Here is a 22,071-nt window from a genome sequence, read left to right on the forward strand (position 1 = left end):
CATTGTTATCATATGATATTGCTTATATGTGGCATCTTAAAAAAAGGGTACAAATGAACTTATCTACAAAGCAGAAATAGAGTTACAGATGTAGAAAACAAACTTATGGTTACTGGGGGGAAAGGGGAGGAGGGATAAATTGGAAGATTGGGATTGACATATACACACTACTATGTATAAAATAGATAACTAATAAGGACCTACTGTATAGCACAGGGAACACTACTCAATACTCTGTAATGGCCTATATGGGAAAAGAATCTAAAAAAAAGAGTGGATATATGTATATGTATAACTGATTCACTTTGGTGTACACCTGAAACTAACACAACACTGTAAATCAACTAGACTGCAATAAAAATTTTAAAAAATTTAATCACTGTTTATAATTGTAATGCCTTAATCAAAAAAGATAATTTCCTTGTAAATGTTAACATTTCTGTAGCCCTCTACAATATCTATTGTGTTCACAAAACAACAAAGGCAATTCACACTTAATAAATACCTGATTTTTACAAAAAGACAACATTTCTTAATTGCTTTAGAAATCACTCAAATTATTTTAGGCTTTTAAATGCTTCCTTAATTTTAATATAACGAATAGCTTTCGATTAAGGAACGCTATTAACCAATGAGATGTTGCAGAGGAAAAGACTGTTTCAAAATGAAGACCCACAGGGGAGGCTTTGCTTAAATAAACAAGGGAAGAGGGTAGAAGGCTGGATTTTGCTTTAGACAGGTGATTTTACGCTTTCTCAAAAGAAGAGGAAATTGGCCATTCAGAAGAAACAGAAGCAATAACTGGATCAGGGCATCAAAGACTTTATAGCTTTAGCAGAGTAAAATATAAAAGAACAGTTATCTCTAGGGCTCTTGATTGTTTAAAAATACCTGAGAATAGCATACTGGCTATGTAAATTGGCTAAGTAAACACTGCTCTATGTTTTCCTGTTTTATTTACTTATGTTTCTATTATTTATTTCTATATTTTAGTATTATTTAATGTACTAGTTATTATTAGAAAACACAGTATGCTTTCACGCTATGTTCCATAATAATACTAATTCAATTCAGGTGTATACTAATAAATTCATTTCTAGCTACAAGTAGAAATCTTAAAACACAAAAACAATTTTAATAAGTCATTTGAACAATTTTTATAGCTAGTAATATTGACAGTTCTGCTAAAAAAAAAAATCTCCTAAAATAGATTTATGATGTTAATGTGAAAGCAAATTTCTATAATCTATAATACTAATACTATTTTAGTTCAGGCACCTCTTCATTTAGAGCTATTTTTACCAACTAATATTTACTGAGTTCCGTGCTATTCAGACCATAATCATTTTACATGAATTATCTCATTCAGCCTTTAATGGTCTTGTGAGGAAGATACTATTATTCCCATTTTACCAGTGAAGAAACGGAATTACTTAATATTTAGATCAAGTAACCTTTGTCAGTGTTTCAGCTAAAACTAGTATCTATGTGTGCCTTCAAAGTTTGTCTCTTAACCAGTGCTACACCGGTACAACCAGGGGGGGAGATGAAAGTCCTGCCACGCATTAAAAGGCAAATAATAAATTACTAACTTGTAAGGAAAAATTTTAACTAATCCTTAAAAAATAACTCAAGTACAAAAGACCTACTCATATCTACTAATAATTATAAACTTAGTGACACAAGTATCTGTTCAGTTGGGAAATGCCATGAATTACAGAATCTTTACAGTAAAAGTTTATAGTTTTGCTTTCTTTAGTGTTTTTATTTTCTTATGTTGCTATTAGCACTACTGCTAATTAAATCTCACTTTGGAAAATGCAGTGTAAATACACAGGCCCCAGGGAGTACTGACATTCGGCTTTGCCTTTCATACATTTCCTATCCTGGCAGCAGCACCGGTACAAACTCCACAGCTACACACAGTGCTACACACGCAGCTACACACGGTGCTACACACGCAGCTACACACAGTGCTACACACGCAGCTGCGCACGGTGCTACACACGGTGCTACGCACGCAGCTACGCACGGCGCTACGCACGCAGCTACTACACACGGCGCTACGCACGCAGCTGCACACGGCGCTACGCACGCAGCTACTACACACGGCGCTACGCACGCAGCTGCACACGGCGCTACGCACGCAGCTGCACACAGTGGTTCTAGTCAGGGTCAGTTTCTCTCACATGAGAACTATGTGATGCATTTGATTTTGTAGGAATATCTTGTGGTTTTGTGAATCAAATAAGTATTTCTGTGTACTGTAAATACCTTACTGTTGTCACTTTGTACCCTTAGGAACAAAATCACAAAACTCCACCTACAAAAGAACTTTTCTTTCACTGATTCTAATAACAGACGACACATGAAATAACCATTCCCCATTCTCTTTCTCATATTGACAGCAGTATTTAAGGCAGAATCTTGACAAGGTTAAAACAAGACTCAAATGAAGTGGGCTGTATTCAATGATTAAATCTGTCTAGTGTTCGTATCCAATGTTTCAAGAGCAGGATGGAAGACATGGTGAGAGGAATGAAGATGAAAAACGGATTTAAAAGGCCAGGGCTTAAGTTTACAAGTTCAAGCTACTTCAGCCTTCACCAAATATATGGGTTTGATTTTCAGCTTACCGTACAATATTTGACCTGCTTTTGGGTACCGAACATAATATTGAACAGATCACTCATTGATTCAATAGGTTGACAGCGAACACCTACTAGGAAGAACTACGGTAAATGCTGAGGGTACGTGGGAGGGTGGGAAAGGGTTGTCATGACAGGTCCCACTTAAGGAAAAAAGGTTGAGATACATAAAAATGACTGACATGAGATAAGCTATACGATGACTATGATAAAAGAGGTTCATATATAATGTTACAGCAGTTCAGAGATGACATTAACAATCTTGGGATGTGGTATGCAAAGAAAAGAAGTGGGGTCAATCAAGGATGACACTGAGGTGTTTCAAACCAAGCAATCTTAGAGGACAGAGTAACATTCAGAAAAGGTCAAAAAAAGAGGTAGCAAAAGAAGAAACTATCCACTTTAGACACATTTAGTTTGACATAGAAGCACAGATATGCAGCAGGCAAACGAGGAGGGGAATGCACTACTGCGGTCAGTCCTGAGACGCGAGATTTGGGATATGAAGGCATGTGCTGGTACTCTGACAGCAGAGGAGCACCGCATCAGACAGGGCATCGGGGAAAGCTCCGGAGAGCAGGTGGTGCTGCAGTGTCATTTTAGAAGGCGAAGAGAATCAGCGCTACAAAGACGGGCAGACGCACGGGGAGGAATGGCGGCAGAAGCAGCGTGGTGAAGGCGAGGAAGCACAAACACGTGAGGCGTGGCTACGGAGAAGGATGCCGCGTGCAGAGGAGGATCCGGAGCCCGTGAAAGGACCAGGAGCCACGGATTATACAGGATTTGATGCCCTAAGCCTCGGGCTCGACACCTCATCCTGAAAACTATAAGGTACTCTGGAGGATGTTTGAACAGGACCAATACGGTCTGATTTAACTTTTAGAAAACCATTTCATCCAATGAGGAAGTGAGACAGAGGAGAAGGGGGCGTACAGGAGGCAGGGTAACCAGTCTGGAGGCCACAGCCATAATCTAAGTGAAAGTGATGAAGGCTGGACTGAGGCAGTCACAGAGGAAGGAAAGGGAGGCCCCACCAGCTGCCAAGCAGGCCGGCGCTTCAGGGCTTGGTAACTCAGCAGATGCGGGGAAAGGGAGAAAGAGGAGTCAAGAAGAACTTCTCAGTTTCTGCCGGGGTAGATGCAGAGAGGTCAATGTGAGGGGAAAGAGGAGGTGTCTGAACACACCACACTGCAGGCACCCATGGGACGTCTACGTAAATATACTCTGCAGGCAGCTGCACACACAGGTCTAGGTGTGCTGATGCTTGTAGGCCAACAGAAGGAAGTAGGAAAGTCCTTGCTTGACGGCCTTGACTTTCGCAGATAGAACAGGAAACAGAGCCACTTGTGGAAGTGCAGGCAGCAGTGGTAGTTTAAGCCTGAGGAAAAGAGGTGGGAAGCTTTGAAGGGAATGAGTAGGAAGCTACTGAGAGGTAGCCAGACAGGGAGGCCACGGATCTACAGCAGTAGAGATGTGCACGCCTGCGTGTCCTTTGTGGCAGAGCTCAACAGGCTAGGTGAAGAAGCGGTAGGACAGGTTTGCTAGTTGGCTAGATAGAAAGCAAAGGGTGACAGTGTATGAATGATGAAAGTGATAATTCACAGAGTCTGAGACGGGTCAGGAAGGGGATGAAACCCTGAGGCACACGGTCATCTTAAGAAGATGGAGTAGGGATCTTAACTGAGTCTAGAAAGCAGGCGAGAATGAGGGAGTGAGAGAGAAAGGACAGGCTATTACAGTGACAGAGTGGAATACTGGTTGAAATTTCTGGGTGGAGTGTAGCCATGGGTAAGGGTTCACAGTGGAGTGGAATGGAAGGTTACCAGAGTTGAGAAAGGCTCTGTAATGCTTGGTGAATCATCTAACGGGTCGGCTCATCAAATTACCAAAAATGATGCCAGGATTTAGTATATTAAGATTCAAGAAAAATATCTTTTCTGGGCTTCCCTGGTGGCGGAGTGGTTAAGAATCCGCCTGCCAATGCAGGGGACGTGGGTTCGAGCCCTGGTCCGGGAAGATCCCACATGCCGCGGAGCAACTAGGCCCGTACGCCACAACTACTGAGCCTGCGCTCTAGAGCCCGTGAGCCACAACTACTGAAGCCCGTGTGCCTAGAGCCCGTGCTCCACAACAAGAGAAGCCACTGCAGTGAGAAGCCCATGCACCACAACAAAGAGTAGCCCCTGCTCGCACAACTAGAGAAAGCCTGCGAGCGGCAATGAAGATCCAATGCAGCCAAAAGTAAAATAAATAAAATAAATTTTTTAAAAAAGAAAATCGTACAATTAAAAAAAAAAAAGAAATATATCTTTTCCTAAGCGTAACTGTGTAATAACTATTTGTCAATGCACTCGTCAAAGTCCTCACTGAAGATGCAAGGAGGGCCCAGGAGAGCATTCTGCTGAAGAAGACGAGAAGGCTGCAGCTCAAAGGGAGCAGTCTCACGCGGCGGTGCAGCAGTCGCGACCGGGAAGAATGGAAAGCAAGAGGACGGGCTCCCGCTCTGGGTGGGCCTCGGTAACCGAGGAATCAAGAAATCCAGCTGCCTCTATGGCAGGCCTGTGTGGTCAGGACTGCTGCCTTTTGTTTTTTGGTAAATAAAGTTTTTTGGAACTGCAGCCACACTCACTAGCTCACGTGTTGTCTATAGCTGTTTTGGGGCTACAGTGGTATGTTGAGTGGTTACAGCTGAGACCCTATGGCCCGCAAGCCAAAATGTTTACTATCCAGCCCTTCAGCAAAACAGCGTGCCACCCTCCGCTCCACAGCCGGGGGAGCGGGCAGGCGGGGGCGGGCTGGGCAACAGCCCGCTTTCCGTGATGGCTCCACTTTCAGCAGGAAGCGGAGATCACATTCCTTGAGGAAGGTACAGACGAGGGCAGTCTGTTCTCCTCAAGCGGAGACCTCAGAGGACACAGTGGAAAGAATGTGTCGGGAATCTGTGGGCGTGAGGATGAGTCCGGGAGAGCGGAAAGGTCCCAGGTGAGGTCACTTACAGGGCGTGAGACCGAATGGCCAAGGACCAGCTGGGGACTTCCGGGAGTGAAAGCTTAGAATACACATGCAAGATGGGGAATATATTTAATAACTGGTTGAGTAACAGGATCCATCCAGTGGCGAGAATTTGAAGAAGGAATAACTACTAATAGTTTCGTTTCTGACATTTTCCAGAAATGCTTATAATAAGAAAGTAAAACAAAAATGTGGCCGTTTAAAACAAAGGCTGAGGACTGGGGTTGGGGGCAGCTAGAAAGACGGGAGGCCTAGGACATGCAGAGGCCTAGTTCAAAAACTTAACTTAGAGCTGGTATGAATTATAAATGCCAAATTGTTTAGGATAACTTCAAAGTAGCTGTGCAGCTCACAAAATATAAATACAATCATGTAAAAAGAAATTAAACCATGTTATCAATTGCTTAGTTTTAACTGTGAGTCTATTTCACTATTAAGAAATAACAACCGACTGATAGTTTTTTAATCATCAGAAAGACATGTTGATAATTGATTTGTTAAAGGTTTATTTTAAAAAAGGTTTTCAAGTGAGTGTTTTCAAAACTGTTTCTATATACTTACCGGCTTTATTACTAAGCTTGTATAAGAAAGTCTGGCGAGGGTCTGAATGATCTCGACATGTCAGTTGCAAAAGAGAACCTGATTTTTTCCATTTCTGCATAAACCACAGACCTAGAGAGTTATAAATGGTATGTGATATGTGAGAGTTATAAACCGGAAATATATAGTACCATATGCCAACGTTATTTATTTTAATATATATATTTCACTTCAAAATATATCTCCCAAATTAGCATTTTGTTGGCGAATAAAAAATATATTTGCAAAATATTTCCATTTTCTGATAACAAATATAAACATACAGACACACAGAGGTTAACGATGGGTTAACGGTGGTTGACAGAGGGCTTGTTATTTATTTCTACCTCATTAGGTAAGGAAATAGGTAATGGTCTATGAAGAACACATTTGGGAAAATTACACCTTTAGATATATTTGTTCAAATTATAATGAAGCAGAGGGGGAGAAAACTTTAAACACAGTAGTAGATCCACATGCCTGAGCACGGAGCCTTTACAGACAATCACAGGTCAGTCATGGGAGACTAACTGGATAAGGACCAACTCTAAGGATGAGCAACTGGGTAATGTTTTCTAGTAACAGCTGAATATAATTTAAGTGTCATATTTAACTGTATTTCTTCATCTTATCAGTTACCCGTATTTAAATGCATCTTCCCCTTATTAAGTGAAACCTCAATCACTCTGGAGCTGGTTTTCAAGACTGTAGACTATTCATTTCTACTTTTGTTGATTCTATTACTGAGGTGAACAGGGGAGGAAAAGAGGGAAAAAACCCTTTAACTGATTAAAGCTGCCAATTGGAAGTCTATCTGGGGAAAAGTTTAGTGAAGAAAGAAATTCAAAGTACTGCATCCGATTCATACTGGGTTCTATTTTGTACTATTTATGGATCTCATTTTTCTCATGCCCTCTTCTTGAAACTGTAAAAATCTACAACTAGCTAGATTTTGAATACCACCATTTGAAATGGGATACAAAGGAAAATGGTATGGTTTATTTGTCAATGAAAGAAGTAGAAGAGAAAATGGAAATAAGAGTTTCAAGGCTCAATGAAAAAAGTCAGAATGAAATCTAATTCTTACAATGGGAATCAATTGACTAAACTATAAAAGCCATTTTAAAATTCTAAAGGAAAAACAAAGCCAAATAAAGGGCAAATCAAGTATCAGATCCTTCTTAATGAGAATATTTATTCTAATCAATTGGGGTCTTAATTTTTACTTTAATTTCTTTTAAAAGTTTAGAATTTATTTTCTCATAATATCCCTTTATCACTATCAAACCAAAATCAGAGTTAACGTTCTATATAAAATATTTTATAACTTTAAAATGTATTAAGCATATTTATTTGTTATCTGTTCAACTAAGGGAACAACAAAATAGCCTGTTTGTAAGACTAACATTTACTGAAAATATTTAAACAGTTTAATGATAAAAAGGGAAAAAATGCTCTTGTGACTTGACAAATATCTCAATATGACATCATTTTCTGAAATGAGTTTTGTCAGCTTATTTCATGTGCATGACAAAATAGAAAAATAGATACACCTTTTGTTTCATGAAATTCCAAGTACATGACAAATCTGCTCTAAAATAAACACCAGAAAATATTAAATTTGTATTTAAATCTTCTCTCCACGCCATAAATTTTGTACTGGACAATAAAACTTCTTACCTGTATTAACAAGAGCACTGCTATTGTAGAGCGTACCAAGGTGAGGTCCAGAGAGTGATAGAAAGGTATGAAGTTTGTCAAGGTAATATTGAAACCGTGGCCTCGTAAGCACTGAACGGATTATTAAATTGCCCAACGAATGTCCAATAAAGCTATAAGAGAAACAAAATGACATTTCCCCTATAGTATTAGTTTTAAAAACAAAATAAAAGCTGCTATCACTATACATAGATGTGAAATACTAAGAATTTAAAATGTTCTAATATGTTTTAAAACTATGGTTTGATACTCTGAAATGATATAACTTACATTTTGAAGCAAAAAATGTGAGAATGTAGCAGAAAATTCCTATTATTATAGTTTATATACTTGCTCTATAGAAATAAGATATTACTTATCAGAAAATTTTTACTCCTAGCTCATAATTGCTTAGAAAGAAATACATTTTAAAAGCGTTAATATATTGACTAGATGATAAATTTGCATCTTTAGGTACACACACCAATTATTTACCTGTTAAGTCATGATTTAAAACAAAATAATGAAGTTATACGTATAAGCATGATTTAGGAGACATTATATCCCCATTTCTCTTATTCTCTGGTCCACACTCCAAGGTGGGGAATTCTCTAAGTACTTTCAAGCCACAGGAAAAAAAAAAACGTGCATTTTCTGACTGTAAGTCTAAAATTATACCAAAAGAATAACTAATACTCATAAAGCATTTCACCTTTATTAAGGAATAGTTTAAATCAAAAGAGCCTTTTTGCCTACCATTATTTTACGATAGTATATGAATCCCTCGGGACAATTAACAGTGAAAGAAGAAAGCCTGAAAGCTGTCTTAAAAGTGGTTTACAGATATAACTAGTTTACAGACATAACTAGTTTACAGATATAACTAGTGAGAAGCTGCAAACTTCCTGAAGCTGTGAAGTAAAGTTTGATAACGAACAGTCCTCAAGCAACCAAATCAAGCTTTTGGATAATGGTTGATTATAACTGACCATCTAATCTAAAAGAGGGCATACTTTCATGGATGAATAAAAGAACTGAAACAACAGACTTATTTTCTCATCATAAAATAACAAATTAATAAAAGGAATACAAGATGACTACAGAAAATTTAGTAAACAGATGAAGAATCCATAAATGAAGAGAATGACTAGAACAAGAAAACAATCTCTCTCCACCCTCCACATACTTGCATCTCCCACCATATTTTAACAGAAATCTGTTTTTAAACAGGGACTTCAAATGAAAACCTGCTCTCTCTGTTCTTTGTCGCTACTCTGTACTTCGAAGTGGAAGCAAACTCTACAAAAGCCTAGAGTATAAAGAGCCAGCTTCTTCCTCTAACCCAGCTGGGATGTGAAACTCATCAGTTTACTCTACTCTTTTTGAGGCAGGAAGATTAGTTTTGACTTTTTCTTTAATTCTTACCGGACTAGAAGAAACAAATGCTTTTCTCTCCCCCATGTCTATTCACAACATCTGTGATTAAATAATAAGACATATTGATTTGATCATCATCTCCTGCTTGTGGAAAGCTGCAAGAAATTTCAGAATATTTCACCACCTTAAAAAGAAACCCTACGTTCTTTTTTTTTTTTTTTTAAATAAATTTATTTATTTATTTATTTTTGGCCGCGCTGGGTCTTCGTTGCTGCGCGCAAGCTTTCTCTAGTTGTGGCAAGCGGGGGCTACTCTTTGTTGCGGTGCACGGGCTTCTCATTGCGGTGGCTTCTCTTGTTGCAGAGCACGGGCTCTAGGCACGCAGGCTTCAGTAGTTGTGGCACGCGGGCTCGATAGTTGCGGCTCGTGGGCTCTAGAGCGCAGGCTCAGTAGTTGTGGTGCACAGGCTTAGCTGCTCCGCGGCACGTGGGATCCTCCCGGACCAGGGTTCGAACCCGTGTCCACTGCATTGGCAGGCGGATTCTTAACCACTGCACCACCAGGGAAGTCCAACCCTACATTCTTTAGCTATCACCGCCCCCCCCCACCCCGACCATCTCCCCTCTCCCCCAGCCCTAAGCAGTCACTGATCTACCTCTATCTCTATAATTTTGCCAATTCTGGACAATTCATATAAACAGAATTATATAATATGTGGTCTTTCCCTAAAATCTTTTTATTTTTATTCTCTTTAAATTAGAATTGCGGTATCCTATATTTCAGAATAGGACAACAAAATTACCAGAAATTCTGTGTGATTTTTCTATAATTCATAAAGATATAAAAATAATTTATGTAATATTATATAAGTTACCTTATTTTTGAGACTGTTAGACTATATATCTGAATATATTGTATTATCTCGTCCAGAAGGCGATCAGTCATGCTATCAAAATCAGCAAAAGTATCATTCTAAACAAAAGCGAAATCGATACATTATATACTGAATATGTGTAATTACATAAAACACAGAATATAAACATTATTTTTAATTTAGGTATTGACAATATGGTTAAAGACCAGTGATTTTTAAAGAAGTTAGTGAATGTAATATTCATTATATTAAAATGAACAAGTAGCGAATTTCTAGGGAAAAAAAAGGCTCACTGTTCTTAACACTTCACTTAGATAATCGTTTAGTCCACTATCAACACTGAACATAAGGTTATTTATAATGGTTTAATTAAAATACTTGCACAGAATGTGAAATTCTAGGAATTTTGCACATGTAAAAAGCTCATAAATCAAACTGTAAATCACTTCTACTTCCTTAGGCTACGCATTAATTGTTAAACTTCATAGAAATCAGAAAAATTATTTCTACTACTACAGGCATTTTGTAGTCAGCAAATATTTAGGTAGAAACTGGTAGAAAAATGTGTGCTTCCGCTGAAAACACAGCTATCTGTACCTGATTTCTCTCAGACATAAGAAAATCAATTCTTTCCCCAGGCAGTCCAAGTTCAATGTAAGTTTTTACTAACCGGAGATCTGCACTGTTACCTAGAAAATGGAGAAAATGAAAGTTATACCTAAGGGACGAGATAAAGCAAAAGGTACAACGTGCACCCTCATACTCTGTTACGCTTCTTGGGGACAAGCGTAGGCCTACGCCAGCTGTGAAGAGACAAGGCCCTGGGAACCAGAATCCTCAGTGTCTATTTCACAGTGGATTTCCATCAGCTGGCAATGGCCTCCAACAGCCTATCTCTTCAGAGGTCTGGTCGCATTGATGCTCTCTCGCCACCGCCCCCCCACCCCAGCAGTGTGTCTGTCTCCCTCCCTATAACATGGGATAGTGTGTTCCTTGAAGATTTCAAAGAGGAATTTACCAGAGATTCTACTGGGCCAAGAAGCCTTTCTTGGAGGATAATTCTTTGAAAATTTTATTAGTGGGGAGGGAGAAAGAGGTTAGTATTAGAGATATTTTATATCTTAAGAGTCACGGTTTTGTTTTTCTTGAAGAAAAATCTCCAATTTCATAAGCATTTCCTAGCTCAGACCTGTGTTTAGCATTTTTATAATCCATAAAATCTTTTGTCAATTTGTTGCTACAGAATCACCTTACAACACAGTAATACTCTGCTAATCCAGAGATATTTGGTGTCTTCTAACACAGTTCCTAACCAAGAAAAATAGGCTGCTGAGTAACCAAAACAGCTGTCACAAAACCACAGCAGTAAAACAAGGTATTAAGAATTTAAGTTATACCCTGATTAATCAGTGAATCTTTAATTCTTAGGTATTGATTTTTCTTGTCCATAAGGTTTAAAGCAGCAAGCTAAAAGGGAAGCAGAAAGATGATCAAAGGGAGACAAAATGATTGCCACGAGGTGACAGCTGACAAAAATAATAAAAAGAGAGAAGACAGAAGAATCCGAAGTTAAAATAAATAAAATGTTGGCATGTGGATGTCAACTCCATGGAAAATTTACTTTACGAAGAAATCTAATATTATACTCAGCAAAATTAAGCACGTCTCTGTTTTAGAGAGTATTTAAGATTTAATTAATATCAGCAATTTAGAAATCTTTTTTCAGGTCAAAGATTAAATAAAACTAAATGCGATCTACTAGGAAAAGAAAAGATTGAGTCGCTACGGGTTACATGCACAGACGTTACATACCGTCCAGGCCATGCACACAGACGATGAGATGGACTCCGTGCTCGGAACGGTCCTCCTCCTCCTCCTCCACACAAAAATAGGGTACTGAGGATGCCAGGAGAGGAACATCGCTGTACATGAACCCGGGGAGCTTAAGGTGCTCCAATTCTTCTTTCGCCTGAAGGAAGCTGAAGCAAAAAAGCGTAAAAGACACTCGTTACTAAGTATTATATTCAGTTTTTAGAACCAAAAAGATAATGTGCTGCATTTAGAGAACTGCAGAAGAGGAAACCCAGAAATATTTGATTTTAAAATAATGAAAATACGAGGGCTCACCTAAATGATTTAGAAATCAGAGAGTAATTTTTTTTACTATTTTTTAGTACATATTCTGATCAAATACAATGAGTATTTAAAGCCTGACATCACTTAAAATTATTCTTTTAAACTTGAAATCCACTAAGAAAACACCGGGAACGGAGTTATGCTTTCTACTGAATTTTATACTGTATGCATAGAAAGGACGGGAGAAGTACTGCAGAGAGGACAGTCTGACGCCGATCCTGTGATCAAATCTTACCCTCTTTGCTCCTTTTTAATCTTATATGAAAGGAAAAGAAGGAGATATTCTACACAGTGTAGCAGTGAGAATGGCAGGTATAGTATGTAGTAGATGAGGTGATTTGTATTTTTCTCTAAAAATACCCATAAGAAGGAACAGAACTAAGAGGAGGATGTGATTAAGTAAAATTGGTGGCATACACCCACTTACTGATAGAATAAGTGACATATCTAATCAACCTGGGGACTGAGAACACCAAAAATTATTAACTATCGTAACATTAGATCACTTGGACTGATAAAAGTAAAACTCCGAGAAGCAGATGAACACTAAACTGAGCAGCACACGCTGGGTGGAGAACACAGACCACTGTCTTCACTAATGACTCAGAAGAGTCTGAGGTGCCCAGGAGGCGGTGCAACCTTCGGCTTCCTAGCATGTTACAAGTCTTCAGTGGGCTGTTCTCACCTTGCTGGGTTCACTAGCTGTAGGCACCATGGATCTTACTTATGTGTATACATCAGAATGATCTGGGAACTTAAAAAACCTACAGTGGATACGCCCAGACATTTTATTCCAGGGATTATAATTCCATGTGGAATAAGGTAGTAGAAAACCAGTGCCATGCTAGTAAACCTATGTCATGCTCAAAATTTTCTGGATTTTTTTTTTACTGGTCCAGGAAATCCCAATTCTGGAAACACTGACTTAGCTGAGGCAGTCTAAGTCTGGTAGGCTTTAGGAAGTTTCTAGCAATTATCTACTATTGTCCTTGTTTGCTAGATATAAAACCTAACTTTTGTCTGGGAGTTAACCAGGGGAGAGATGAGGTATTGATGGGAAAAAAAGGGTTTTAACTTCAATTATTCCATACTTCTACCATAAAGCTACCAATGGAAAATCTGTATCAGGCAAGTCGAGCCTACAGAACAGGACAATCACACAGGGAACTGCAGGTCTGTCTGTCAAAGAGCATACTGAGTTCACTGCTCCATTTCAGACAGCTAATTGAAGAAGCACTTTCTGTATTACAGAAACCAGAGAACGTGAAATATGTATGTTACCAGAGAAGTATACATATACGTCCTCTCTCTCTCTCTTTAGTAGCACGTGCTATTGTGCTCCATTACTTACGCTTGTATTTGAGGTTTTGGTGAATTTTCATACCAGGACAGTGATGAGGTGAAGTTGTGAGAAGCGCTGCTTGGCTGCTTTGTAATGGCATCACATTTACTCTTAGAAGAATACTTAACACTACAAGGAGACTCTCGTGGTGCAGACGGGAAGGACAGACAGCCGGAAGCACAGACAGTAGGCATAGTTACACCATCCCTCAGAAAGTCACTGCTAATCTTTTCAGATTTGATCAATCTTTCTTCTGCCGGGGCACCTCGGTCTGTACAGTGAGCATCTACTGTCCCATCCAGGGCTGAGTCACCTGTCTCCTCATAATACCCATTTTGAACCATCTGTTGGTCCTGCTCTTCTTCCTCCTCATCTTTACCCTCTTCCTGCTGAACATGACTAATTTCTTTTTCAGAAGTCTCCTTCTGAGGGCTAACTGAATTGCTGTAGCTAACAGCACACGTGTCAGAAGTATCTGTACTGCTGTGACAGCCAAAATAATTTTCCACAAGCCCTTGCTTTACCATATCAGGACTGGCTGAAAAAGGGTCACCGGTACCCAGGTGAGTTTCATCTTTAACTGTAGGGGCTTCTGAATACGTTTGTTTGAGATTTAACGCATCGCTATTTTTTCTTTTCACAGTTCTATCTTCACTGACGTCTGTCCTGGTAGAAATGGAAGCTGAAACGACACAAGGGGTGCCTGAACAAACCAGTCCTGAACTTAACGGAACTGCGGTCCCTGCAGGGTCACTAGATTTATCAGGACTCTGGGAGTCTTTACACACAGTGTCCGAGTTAGGTTTGGAGCTGCAACTACTTTTCACATCACCGGAAGTACCTTCATCTGAAAAAACAAATTGTAAAGGGTCTTTAGTGCTTGAGCTTAAGGAATGTATTGCTATCGTTTCATTGTCCAAACGCCCTGAAAACACGACACTCTGCTGTTGCAAGAGAATACTTGACTTTTTCCTGTCGTCACATTTTGGCACGCCAATCGTTCCCAGATTCAACACGGCTCTGCTATCGCTCAGGTGGCATTCAGGCACAACAGATTTCTTAGGGTTTTCATCGGGTGAAAGCTCATCGTCAGAAGGCAGAGAGTTTATGGACGTTAAGGATGACTGGATCTCGCTGAAAGCACTTGTGCTCTCGGTACAGTGGCTGCCTAGCGAAAACTTTACATTATGATCCGGCTTCATCAAAAGCTGAGGAAATAACCTTTCGTTATTGTAAAGACCTTGCCCTTGTACGGTTTCAAAGACTAGGTCAGGGTTTGGATGTGTTGCAACAGAGCTTGGTTCACTTTCCACACCTGAATCTGAGAACCGAGACGAGGCACACGTGGCACTAATATCTGGTAACTTAATTGAGTCTGCACTCACTACAACATGATATTCTCTTGTAGAAGAAGCAGGTTGATTACTTCTTAGCTTAGCTAATGATTCTCCAACAGAATGACACTTTGCTTCCTGCAAAGCTTCCTTTTCAAGTGTTACTTCTATAGATTTAGATTTACCGTTAGATTCTAAGGACTCAAAGTTGGGTAGTTGTAAACTATCCACAAATATTTCATCTTGTCGAAGCTCTGTCCAAGGTCCTATTTTAACAGTTATTTTCTCTCCACTGAAAGGGTCTTTATTAGAGGGCTTTACTTCAATTGTCCTAACTCCCGAAGTGGGGGCAGTTTGATGATCATGGCAATCATCTGATGAACTTCTGGATGCCACACTGTGTTCCACTTGTGCAATTTCACTATCGTCCTGGGAGATATCAAGTTTACCTGAAATGGACAAATTTGCACAAAGATTTAGGCTGCCAGAGTTCAAAGGATCAAACAGGTCTGGTTGCATATTTTCAATATCTGGAGACTTTTGTTCAGTTCTCTCTGTATTAGCTGGCAAATAGCTAGCTTCCTTTTGACTTGTCTGTCTGATGTAGGTCTTTAGGTCAAAATTATATCCACATATTGTGGTGTCCAGACCTTCCTTCTGACTATGTGAAGGATTGCCTTCAAAGCTTTTAAAGAGATCATTTGATGCTGTACTTTTCAAACATTTGTAGCCTACCAAAACCACAGAATCCTTAGAGTTCTGTTTTATTAATTTTTTTGTGTTTTCAGGTTTCATTGTTTTCATGAGCTTAGTAACCTTAACCTTGGATTTATTTGATTCTTCACTCTTTCCTTTTAGAGACTTTGTTAGCTGCTTTTCACCTTCTGTAGACCAAAAACTGGAGGCCCCAGCAGGTCTGACTTTCAACTCTGGGCTGGAAAGTCCAGCTAGAGAGCTTTCTTCAGTCTCACATTTATCCATTCTACTGGACTCTGATCTCTGAAGACTCTGAATTCCCATCCAGGGTGCATCTAAGTCTTTTATCCAAAGAAAAAGAAATTCAGGTTTAAAACGAGGTATAAGAACTCATATGATTAAGACTACTTTCTCTGACTATAACTTTCTAATATCCTCAAAAATAAATAAAACTGGAGGGGGGAAAACAGCCCCACATTAAGGAATGGCTTTATGTATATTAGACAGAATATACTGAAAATGACACACACAGCTTACATATTTTAGTTAGATTACACTTACCTTCAGTAACTGCATCTAAATACCTGTCTTCAAAGATCACAGGTAACGAATTGAGATCTCCATCTAATTCACTGCACTCAATAGGCAGGGGTGGGAGAGAGCTGCAGAAGGCAGTGTTTTTGAGAGCGGTGCACATCTGGAGGTGACTCTGAGCACTGGAACACATGTCTTACGTCAGACTGCAATCTAGACAACCACACCGATTTCACCTCATCGTCTCTCCGGGACCACCCCTCCTCAAGACACCCTCCTTACGAAAGAGCGCCTTGGTCAGAGATAAAAACTGGTACGATGAAAATTATGGTTTGTGGACAAAAATTACTGACATAAAATTACGGTTTACTGATAAATTATTTAATTTCTATTACACTCTTCTATACTTTTAAATGTTATTTCAAAGTGAGTCATCTGTGCTTAATGTCTGAACATCCTAATAAGCTGAGAATAGCATAGAGGAGAAAGACCAAAAGCTCAAATGCCTGCTAACGATTTGATGATAATGTTGAAAAAAAAAGTTAACACGTACTGATGAATACAATTAACAGCTATTTTAAGAAAGGTATATAACTTTCTAATGCAAAATAGTTTTTTTTAAAAAACTTTCTTACGGAAAATTTGAAACAAATCAAAGTACACAGAACAGCACCATAAGCCCCATCAGCAAACATTTTCCCTTCTTGCTTTGTCCGTACCTCCACTCACTGCCTACCCACACACCCTATGATTATTTACAGTTGTCTGTTGCGGCATATACTTCCCATGCACTGAAACAAACAAATCTTGGCTGCACGATTCTGACAAACGGACACGCGATACAGAACATGTTCCACCTGTCCAGAGAGTACTCTCACGTCTTTCCAGGCAAACTCCCAGCCCAAGTCGACACCAAGACAACCATTCTTCTGACTTTCTTCACCTTAGTCTTACGTGTTCCAGAACTTCATATAAACAGAGTCATATATTCTTTACTCTTTTATGTCTGACTTCTTTCACTCAACATAATGTCCTCAAAATATTCTTTAAAGCCAAAGAAAACCAGATCTAAATGTACTCAGTAGGGAAAGTGGAAGGCATCTACTCAGGATATTTGAATTGTAAGTCTTTTACATGACAGCAGGAAGTGCCAGGCAGACTACCTGCGAAAATATGTAATGCATAATGATAAATGTAAGAGACTCTGACCTGTGAAGATAAAAATACAGCAAGATGGCCCAATGGAAGGCTGGAGCGAGCCAGGGACTCCCAAGGGTGGGGCAGGTCTGTGTGGGGAGGTGTAGCGGCGCAGTGCACTTCTTTATGTAAGGGCGGGGTCTTTGGTGAAGTAATGCATAAGATTAAATGCAATTCGACTAAACAGGAGCTTTCTAAACGTCAAATTCTCCTAATTTCTTTCATTGTAAATATTGTATATTCTGTCACTGATAAATTCTGAGATGATATCTTAGGTAAAAGGAAGTAGAATCATTTAAATTTTGGATTTATGCTACTCACTGAAGTTCCTGGTATGCAATGGCAGCTTCTCTTGGATGTTCAAAACAAAAGAATGCCTCAGAAAACCTGCGCACCTGGAAAATTCCAAAAGGGAGTATGAATAACATGGCACGTTTAAAAAGTCAATCAGGAAATGGGTGGCAGGGAAAGAAAGCCCCTGTGAGAAGTACTCTCCCTCCTCAGGGTCGCCAAAGCCCTGTATTTTGGTACTTACTGCAAGAGTTAAAAGAAAGAACAGAACGTAGGTAAGAAATTCCGTTTTACGTTATGGATCCACCATTCATCCTCCTTGGAGATGGGGAGTCTGTGTGTCCTATTTACCACGCACGACATCCCCACACCAAGAACAGCACCCAGCGCACAGAAGGACGGTGGGACCAGCTGGCGCTCCCCGCTGCTGGGTGCCAGGCATCCCAGGGCACACCAGCTGAGCTGGCGGTGGGCTCCCTGGCTCTGCGACCTTCGGCATTTCACCTTGGAGCCCCGATGACTCTTTTTCAATCACACTTAATACTTATTCTTCATAGGGGGTTATTGCAAAGAGTAAACAAGATAATGTACTTGATAGCAGTTTTTAATCTGGAAAGTGTCTATAAATATAAGCTATTACAATTACCATTGTAGCATTCACCACGTTTTTTCTTAAAATAACTGTATATGTGAATTGTCCCCCCTCCTAATGTGTAACGTTCTTTAGAGCAGGAACTGTGTTTTGGATGATCTTTGCCATCCCCCCAAAATATGCCTTGGTATGTTACAGAAGCAAGTACTTGGTAAATACTGGTCAAATCTAGTTGAATATTTCTTCCATCATATTTGTATTCTGACCCTTTCATTTCTAACTATGCAGGAAAAGGCTTTGTCAGCTACTGGAGCAACTGAAGCAACAGTAAGGGGATGGAAAAGATATTTTGTTTGAAGGGTACGTGGAGGAGAGAGAAATGATATTACATCTTGGAATTATATTACACTTAAGATTTCTTTCTAAAGGGAAACACAACTTAGGGGTCTTTGGTTTTAAATGTACAATGAGGGGCTTCCCTGGTGGCGCAGTGGTTAAGAATCCACCTGCCAACGCAGGGGACACGGGTTCGAGCCCTGGTCCGGGAGGATCCCACATGCCGTGGAACAGCTAAGCCCTCGCACCACAACTACTGAGCCTGCGCTCTAGAGCCCATGAGCCACAACTACTGAAGCCCACACGGCCTAGAGCCCTCACGCTGCAACTACTGAGCCCACACGCCACAACTACTGAAGTCCTCACGCCTAGAGCCCGTGCTCCACAATAAGAGAAGCCACCGCAATGAGATGCCCGCTCACCGCAACGAAGAGTAGCTCCCGCTCACCACCACTAGAGAAAGCCTGCGGGCAGCAGCAAAGACCTAACGTAGTCCCCCCCCCAAAAATACATATTCAAAAAAAGAGTCAAATATTTTAGAAGCCAAATGCAGAAAATTATGTATTGTACGCTCCCCCTTGTATTTTAAAAAAGAGAGGAGAGGCTGGTGGTGATGGGGTTCTGGACATGCTACCCCAAATTACGGCACCTTGGCACATTGAATATCTTAAGGTGAAGAAATTTAAGAAAAGGAAGAGCAGGAAAGTTACGCTGACCTCCTCACCAACCTTCTCCCCTAAAACAGGTCATAAAACCCTCATGTGAGAGGTGTCCTCACTATACCCAGAGGAATGGAACGTCCATTCCTATCTTCCGAAACAAAGGAATGCCAAGAAGAAGCCTACAAACAGGCCTTGCTAATAAATTCCCTCGGGTTACTACAATTACTTCATACTCCTTAACCTATCATATTCCTCCATGAACTGTCAACTCTTCATCAAGCCTATCATAAGATACTCAGGTCTGTTTCTTTGGGTCTTCATTTCCTTATTCATTTCCTTATGAAGGCTACCTTGTCACATAAAACTTATATTAAACAAATTTGTACACTTCTCAGGGCTTCCCTGGTGGTGCAGTGGTTAAGAATCTGCGTGCCAATGCAGGGGACATGGGTTCCAGCTCTGGTCCGGGAAGACCCCACCTGCTGCGGAGCAGCTAAGCCCCTGTGCACCACAACTACTGAGCCTGTGCTCTAGCGCCAGCGAGCCACAACTGCTGAGCCCGCGAGCCACAACTACTGAAGCCCGCGCGCCTAGAGCCCGTGCTCCACAACAAGAGAAGCCACCACAAGGAGAAGCCCGTGCACCACAACGAAGAGTAGCCCCCACTCACCGCAAATAGAGAAAGCCCGCGTGCAGCAATGAAGACCCAATGCAGCCAAAAAAAAAAAAAAAAAAAAAAAGTACAGTGAATTGGAGAAATGTTTTATAGGTCATCAAGTTATAGCCAGTTGAGTTTCTGACTTCCTAAGCTTGTCTCCCTGAGTTGGTGAGCCTGGGTCTTCAGAGGGACAAGTTGACAGGGGGCAACAAAACGTCTGTGGGAAGGATGCAACTGTCTTCACCTTCAAATGCTGCTGACGGCCCCCTTCTTCCTCTCCAACACTAAGGGAGACATGAGGAAAACTTATCTGCCTGCCTGCCTGTCTGTCTGTCTGTTAGAGGTATTTTCCCCGAGGGCTGTAAAGTGTAAAGAAATGCAGCCTGAAGTCATCTGGATTCCTGCAGCTGCAGCTGGGCCTGCCTGCCCGCCTTCCCTGATCCCTACAATAAGAACCGTCATTTCTGGACAGCGTCCTCCCTACCAGGCTCCGGGCTAAGCACTTTAGTTTCATTCTTTGATTTGAACCATATAAAAACCCTATGAAGTGGATATATGTTCATTTAACAAGCGAGGCAAGACAACATAGCTGGGCCGTGATACACATGGGATTCAAACAAAGACTTGAGAAAAGGGTCAAGACTTGTGCTCCAACCACTGATCCCTTCCCTTCTGCATTAAGACTCCCTGTTATCATAAAGTCTTTCCTTTCCTCTCTGCTCCCAGACGAGGTTCTCTGTCTGAACTTTCTCCTGCCCTGATTTCCGGGCAGTGGCAACCCGTGAGGAAGAAGGCTGGCAACAGCACTGTGAGGCCATAACTAAGGCATCACTGCCACCTGATGGCAGCACAGCTTAATTCTGGGCAAAAGGCATGCATAGAAAAAAATGTCAAATTTACAAATTCAAACTCAGGATATGAGTAACAGATATTAATACTTTGGTATATATATATCTGTAAGACAAGTGTTGAGTATGTACCCTAATTTTAAAAAATCCACTTATTTGGCAATATCAACTATTCAAAATTTAACTAGGACGTTAAAAAAAAAAGGCTTTAAGGGTTCAAAATGGGTGTTTATACTGCTTTAAAGAGTTAAATGTTCCTTTACCTATGTTCACCCTAATATGTTGTTTAAATTGCTAAACAATGCTTACTATAATGATTTTAGTAAGTCGTTATTAATATAACTAAATTTATTATAATTTAATATATTAATCACATATTATTATAATATTTACTATAATAATTTTATACATGCTCATCCAGGTTAGATTCTAATCTGTAGTGCAGAGTCTAAATATGTGATATATTATCTATGTTGCCTTGAAGAAAGAAGGCACCTCACAAATGTTCACTGAACAAATGTTTCCTTTTTTGAATTTTTGAATTTTATTTATTTTTTTATACACCAGCCTCTTATTAGTTATCCGTTTTATACCTATTAGTGTATACATGTCAATCCCAATCTCCCAATTCATCCCATACCCCCGCCCCGCCACCTTCCCCGCTTGGTGTATGTACATTTGTTCTCTACACCTGTGTCTCTATTTCTGCCCTGCGAACTGGTTCATCGGTACCATTTTTCTAGATTCCACATATATGTGTTAATGTACGATATTTGTCTTTCTCTTTCTGACTTACTTCACTCTGTATGGCAGTCTCTACATCCATCCACGGCTCTGCAAATGGCACTATTTCATTCCCTTTTATGGCTGGGTAATATTCCATTGTATATATGTACCACATCTTCTTTATCTATTCGTCTGTCCATGGGCATTTAGCTTGCTTCCATGACCTGGCTATTGTAAATAGTGCTGCAATGAATATTGGGGTGCATGTGTCTTTTTGAATTATGGTTTTCTCTGGGTATATGCCCAGTAGTGGGATTGCTGAGTCATATGGTAATTCTATTTTTAGTTTTTTAAGGAACCTCCATATTGTTCTCCATAGTGGCTGTATCAATTTACATTCCCACCAACAGTGCAAGAGGGTTCCCTTGTCACCACACCCTCTCCAGCATCTGTTGTCTGTAGATTTTCTGATGATGCCCATTCTAACTGGTGTGAGGTGATACCTCATTGTAGTTTTGATTTGCATTTCTC

General features: G+C 40.1%; 1 protein-coding gene across 7 annotated transcripts in view; it reads right to left on the bottom strand.

Annotated features, from left to right (window-relative positions):
* The window catches only part of FAM135A (family with sequence similarity 135 member A), a 119,772-nt gene that overhangs the window by 12,240 nt on the left and 85,461 nt on the right, over positions 1 to 22,071 (bottom strand). For 5 of the 7 annotated variants that reach the window (XM_057527905.1, XM_057527903.1, XM_057527904.1 and 2 more), the window contains 8 exons: positions 17,749 to 17,822; positions 16,258 to 16,412; positions 13,676 to 16,037; positions 12,001 to 12,167; positions 10,786 to 10,877; positions 10,189 to 10,286; positions 7,920 to 8,071; positions 6,222 to 6,332 (listed from right to left, as the gene is read on the bottom strand). In XM_057527905.1, the coding sequence (XP_057383888.1) occupies positions 6,222 to 6,332; positions 7,920 to 8,071; positions 10,189 to 10,286; positions 10,786 to 10,877; positions 12,001 to 12,167; positions 13,676 to 16,037; positions 16,258 to 16,412; positions 17,749 to 17,822 (3,211 nt within the window). The remainder of the gene's footprint in view (positions 1 to 6,221; positions 6,333 to 7,919; positions 8,072 to 10,188; positions 10,287 to 10,785; positions 10,878 to 12,000; positions 12,168 to 13,675; positions 16,038 to 16,257; positions 16,413 to 17,748; positions 17,823 to 22,071) is intronic. The other 2 variants (XM_057527907.1, XM_057527906.1) reach the window with 1 other exon arrangement.

Source organism: Balaenoptera acutorostrata, chromosome 14 (genome assembly GCF_949987535.1).
Source record: "Balaenoptera acutorostrata chromosome 14, mBalAcu1.1, whole genome shotgun sequence".
NCBI classification, from domain to species: domain Eukaryota; kingdom Metazoa; phylum Chordata; class Mammalia; order Artiodactyla; family Balaenopteridae; genus Balaenoptera; species Balaenoptera acutorostrata.